We start from the raw sequence: 6,000 nt of genomic DNA, 5'->3' as shown, positions 1-6,000 counted from the left end.
CAGTTGGCACGAGAGCCGCGTCGGTGTCAGCTCGAGCTCGAGCCCGAGCCTAGACCAAGGCCCCGCCCCAACTCCCAACCCAGCGGCCGGCTCCCTCCCCTCAACCCCCCCCCACAAACAGGGAGTTTTACTGCGAGTTTCACAGAGCACACCGAGATTGCGGGAGACCGGCGGGTACGAGTGAGGGTTAAACAGGTTATTGGGGATACGGAGAGAGTGTGGGAGTTAGTGGGGGGAGAGACAGAGAGTATGTGTGAGTGAAGGGGCAAACCGGTTACTGGGGATAGAGAAAGAGAGAGACAGGGAGGGGGAGACCGGGGGAGGGGGAGACCGGGAGACGGGGAGAGGGAGGGGCGGGGGGTGGGGTAAACCGGCTCCCGGGCCAGTGAGACACCGAGAGATGACGGAGCCCAGGAGAAGAAAAGCAGAGAAGGAGCCGGAGAACCTGAGCGACAAGGTAAGGAGTTACGTGTACTGTAGATGGGTTTGTGTGTAACCAAGTACAGTAGGAAACCTACATCAGGGTTGACTCTGCTGTATGTGATGAGTTACTGAGAAAATACGTTTAAAGCAGATGTGCAGCTTTATTAAAAAAAAAGTCCGTAATTATTGAGGCATTACAACTGTATAGTAACAATGGAACGCCTTTAAAATAAGAGGGGATCTGACTACTTTTTTTGCTGGATGTATTACATGCTGAGAAAATTCTTGTAAAGTCATGTTATTCGTATGTAATTTTGGTAATTGTCAGCACTGTGTGAACACCCCCCCCCCCACCTGTAAATTACTAAATCAAGCCAGAGTAAAATGATTTTAATTTGTGTTATACGTTTCAACAATAACTGAGACTGAAAGATAATAGGTCTCAGCAGCTACAGAGTCACATTTCATGGGGCATCTATATTCATTACACTTATTATCAACTGCATCATAAAGTGCAATATATCATAAAATTACAGGATTGCAGGTGACAATTAAGTTATAATATTATAACTTATGTGGAAAAAAATCAAAATATTCCCTGTAAAGAAACTATTTTCTGATCACTTGTAAACTTTCATAATCATGGGTCAGAATCTCAAAGTACTATGGACATTTTTAGTTTGAGATTCCAATATGTGTTTTTGAGAGGGCTGATATAGCCAAAAATGAATGCGGATGTAAGTTAAGTAGTTGTCTAGCGAGAGAGGCCCGCACAATGTCACACCTATCAATATAAAAGGTATTTTGAAAAACGGCCCTTCAAAACGTTGAAGAGGCAAGATAAAACAGACTAGATCCCTGTTCAATAGCAAAACACCCCTGTGGATTATGTCTCAAACTGCATACAAATTTTGTTTTTCCTTTTGAAAAATACACAAAGAACAAGATTGAAAAGACAATTTTCAATTCCACCGGAGTGTGCTAGTGGGACGCTTTGTACCAATCTTATCAGTTAGAGCATGTGATGTGAAGGTCACAGTTGAACTATCTTCTAGTCACCACTGTGTTTCAGGTAAAGGAAGACCCTTCTCACTCAGTTTTAGTTATGAAGAGAGATTGGATAGACTCAAGTTGTTTTCCTTGGAGCAGAGGAGACTAAGGGAGCATGTGATCGCAATGATAAAATTATGAAGGGCGTAGATAGCGTAGACTGGAAAGAACCTTACCACTTGGTGGAGGGATCAATGACCCGGGAGCATAGATTTTAAGGTAAGGGGCAGTTGGTTTAGAGGGGATGTGAGGACTTTTTTTTTCATCCAAATGGTGGTGGGAATCTGGAACACACTGCCTGTCAGGGTGGTAGAGGCAGGACCCGTCCTAACATTTAAGAAATGTTTGCGTATTTGTGACCCCAGGGTATGGAAGGCAATAGGCCTTGTCGATAGACCAAGTGCTGGAAAAGGGATTAGAGCAGAAGCAAACTTGATGGTCCAAGAGGCCCTTTTCTGTGCTGCAGACCTCTTGTGACTCAATTCAGCCAAAAAGAAACAGGACAACAGAAGGACACACACTCTCACTGAATGCTGGAATTAAATCATGATCAAAAGCAATCAGAACTACCAAATCTCAACCAATCTCAAAATTAAGGACTAAAATTAAACCAGCTGTTCAACTACCGATGTCAATACTACTGGAAAACTGTTCTGCAAAGACTGTAGCATTCCAACTATAAACTCTTCGTGGACAATTCAAAGACTGATCTGTTTTTTTTTAACTTTTATCTGTTTGGACTTGCCTCTCATTTCCAATGTGTGTTGCATTCTAATTCTTTCTGCATTTAATAATTAATAAACTCATACATTGTTAACTCATGGGTGGGACAGTGGCTCAGTACTTAACACTTATGCCTCACAGCGCCAGGGACCCGATTCCACCCTCGGGCGACTGTTGTGTGGTGTTTGCACATTCTCCCAATGTCTATCTGGATGCTCCAGTTTCCTCCCACAGTCCAAAGATGTGCAGGCTAGGTGGATTAGCCGTAGGGAAATGCAGGGGAATAGGGTAGGGTGCTGGGTCTAGGTGGGATGCTGTTTGGAGGGTTGGTGTGGACTTGATGGGTTGAATGGCCTGCTTCCACACTGCAGGGATTCTGTGATTCAAGGAGGCCTGGCTAAATTTAGCTTCTTTTAATTTCACTTGGATTTGGGAGAAAGGTATCCATTCAAAAGGGAAGACTTAAATATTAATGTCAGTAACTGCAAAAGAGATGATGTGAAGAAAGCAGAGCTGTATCTAATACTGTTGTGTAGAGAAGAAATGAGTGTTAGAAGCATTAGTGCTATTTAAATGTTCAGTGAGATTATAATTAAGGCTGAGATTTAGGATTATTTTTGTAATGCTGGTAATTGTTTATGTAGTGAGCGAATCTAAATAAAAATAAGTCCTATTATATTAACGGTTCTGTTCAGAGGGTCTGAGTTTGTGAGACAAGTAATGGCCAAATAAATATAAAGTTGGAAGGAATGGACAGTAACATGTATCACAGAAAAGACTACAAAAATGAAGCATTAATTAAGGCCTTCATCAGAAAAAAAAAATTTTAGGAAAGGTTTTGTGTTATAGCTGACAGAGAATTATATACTGTGTTTCCTGGTAAAGATTTTTAAAAATCTGCTTATTACGGTATTTATATAAGCATGGAAGACACTTTAATACGTCTCTGTGAATCATGTAAATTGCTGCTTGTCTTGCTTGGAAATGAATGACCTTCACCTTGAAAGTCTTTTAACACAGTAAATTACACTATTGGACTTCGTGTAATTTAAGCTTCTTGAAAATTATGGTTTGTTTTATTGAAGACCTTAATGTTTTTATGAAAGTTATGTGAAAACAATACAAGTCCATACAGCAAAAATAGCTCTGAAAATAAATTTTTGCAAATTATTAAAATTCTTTTTAATCAATTGCAAACATATAATTTTGGGATAGTTTGAAAAAGCAATTTCCAGATTTTTTTTCATTACTTTCTAACCAAAATTAGGTCCGGAGAAGTTTTCTCAGTTCGTGAGATGTGGATATCACTAGTAAAGCTACTTTTTATTGTCTATTCTGGTTGCCATTGAGAAATTGAGCTGCTGTCCATGTGGTAGGCATACCCATGATGCTGCTGGAGGGAGAGTTTCAGAACTTTGGTCGTGGTGATTGCAGTTCCAAGTCAGTTTACTGTGCAACTTGAAAGCGAACTTCCAAGTAGTGTTCCCATGCACTTGTTAATCATTCCTTCTAGATGGTAGTGGTTGAATATTTGAAAGCCACTGTTAAGTGTGCCTTGTGAGTTGCTGGTATGACTCTTACAAATGGTATACATTGCTGCCATACTGCAGTTGTGGTGCAGGATGTGAGTGGGTGCTGATCAAGCAGACTGCTTTGTCCTGGACATTGTTAAGCTTTTAGAATGTCATTGGCTCTTATCCAGACAACTGTTGAGTGTTCATACTCCTGACTTGTGTCATATAGATTTTGGACAGGCTGTAGGGAGATGACAGTTGTTACTCGCTACAGAATACCCAGCCTGTTGATGTAGTATTTAGATGCTAGTTTGATTAGGCTTCTGGTAAATGGTAATTCCCAGGATGTTGAAATGGTGAAACTAAATAATGTCAAGATTAGGTTCTCCCTTGGTTAAGATGGTCATTGCCCATCTTGTGTGACTTGACTGTTACCTGCCACTTACTAGCACAAATCTGAATGTTGTCCAGATTTTACTATATGCAGATTCATATTTGAACTAAGGCTGCAATTCGATCTGGAGCTGAATGATTTTGGAAAATGCCTACTGAGCATCAATAAGCAAGTTATTTGTGAGTAAATGCTACTTGATAATCTGCCGTTGTGTCTTCCATCAATTTGATGGTTTAAAAGTAGATTGTTGGGATGGTATTTGGTTGGATTGGATTTGTCCTGCTTTTTGTACTGTGAATACCTCACTTTTATTTGTTTTTGCACTTCATCATATGTTGTGAATGTCATGCTGATGCCGTGAGGATGGACCTGATTTTCTACAGTAAATGGAGATGTGAAGAATTTTTTTAAGAATGGGGAGTGTTGGGCTATATTTTCTAAATATTATTTTTACTGTAACACTCTCTATTCTTAATTTCCTGGAACCCACAACTTGATAGTCAACAAAAGTAACTTGGTCCTAACCTTGCAGCATCCCCAGGAGAAATATGACTGGCACCTCAATTTCTAAAGTATTATGGTTGAAATATCTATCCTTATAACTTTAGTAATGAGTTGCCTTCTTGATTTGCTTCACTGAACTGATGACAGTGTTCCCATTGCACCTACTGTCTTTGTTCTTCTAGTGAGGTCATAGCTTTGAAAGCCCCTATTGAAGGAACCTTGACTAGCAATCCACCTTAGATCTTACTGTTGTGAAGTTGGGTAAAGTACTTGTGGATTGGGAGGCAGGAACTTAGAATTTGGTGTTTGTAAAATGTTATGGGGGAAAGTAGTGTGTGGTCCCTTTAAAAGATGATGTACTTTTTCTATGCTCACAGATTCAAAAAAGATATCTGTGGGCAGCAGCTTGTGGGTTTGCAAGTGCACAGAGAGCACTCAAATTGAAAATTTTTACAAAAGGCCATGCAGTTAGCAGGCCAAGCAGATATTTTGTTCTGTGACCAAGACAAGAAGTTTTGAATTTAGCCAATCAATTTGAACCAGGCACTTGCATACCAAAAAACAATTAAACTTAAATCTGATGGTTTTGACAACATAGGACCAATCCTAGTGTAAGAAATTGATAGGGCATCAAGCATATAAAAGAAGGGGGCGGTTGGACAAAGACAGGAGAGTTAACTTCCATCTGCCACAGTTAACAGCTCTCAGCTCTCTAGAGAGTCGCTGGCCTTCAAAGTCGTCTTTAAGTCATTGAGAAAACACCATCTAAGTCAAAGGTACCAGCAGCACAACTAGTTAATATTCCTGACAAATGAATCAACAGAGAAGGTGTTTCTGACAGAAGGCACAGAACGTTCTGGAAGACACGCAACCTGGCTGTAATTTTGAGAGATTAAATTCTGTTTTTTTAAGTTTTACTTTATATAAGTGGGACCTATATTTATTGGAACAGCATACCATTAGAATCTTGTTTTATTTAGGAATAGTTAGTAGTTGGATGGGGTTTATTTGGTTTGTTAATAGTTTAGTTAATTTGTTCACTGTTAGAGTTAGATAAATAAATTGTTAATTGTTGATTGCAAAATTAATATCCGAGTTTGTTTCGTCTAACCACTAACAGTTGCTGAAAGGCGGGTTACACTGCTTTTCGCACTCCTTTTAACAGATTATAGGATGAGGCGCTCCTGTTCAGGTGTTTCGGTTTCAGTTCTCAGAGGCGTCAAGCTCCACTTTATAACAGTTACACTGTGTTGTGACTGCTTGCTGGTGGTAGATGAAGTGAATGTTTAACGTAGTCGACAGGATGCTGATTCAAAGTGTACTGCTGTATGCTAAATAGTATTGAGCTTATTCAATATTAAACATAGAATAAGGAACAGGAGTAGACCATTT

General features: G+C 39.8%; 1 protein-coding gene across 1 annotated transcript in view; it reads left to right on the top strand.

Annotated features, from left to right (window-relative positions):
• Positions 1–370: 370 nt before the first annotated feature.
• The window catches only part of cds1 (CDP-diacylglycerol synthase (phosphatidate cytidylyltransferase) 1), a 105,021-nt gene continuing 99,391 nt past the window's right edge, over positions 371–6,000 (top strand). Inside the window, exon 1 of the mRNA XM_048605147.1 lies at positions 371–457. Within this exon, the coding sequence (XP_048461104.1) occupies positions 401–457 (57 nt within the window). The 5' untranslated portion in view covers positions 371–400. The remainder of the gene's footprint in view (positions 458–6,000) is intronic.

This window comes from Rhincodon typus, chromosome 1 (genome assembly GCF_021869965.1).
Source record: "Rhincodon typus isolate 14 chromosome 1, sRhiTyp1.1, whole genome shotgun sequence".
NCBI classification, from domain to species: domain Eukaryota; kingdom Metazoa; phylum Chordata; class Chondrichthyes; order Orectolobiformes; family Rhincodontidae; genus Rhincodon; species Rhincodon typus.
Note: the sequence above shows the minus strand (reverse complement) of the source record. Positions and strands in the feature narration are given on the sequence as shown.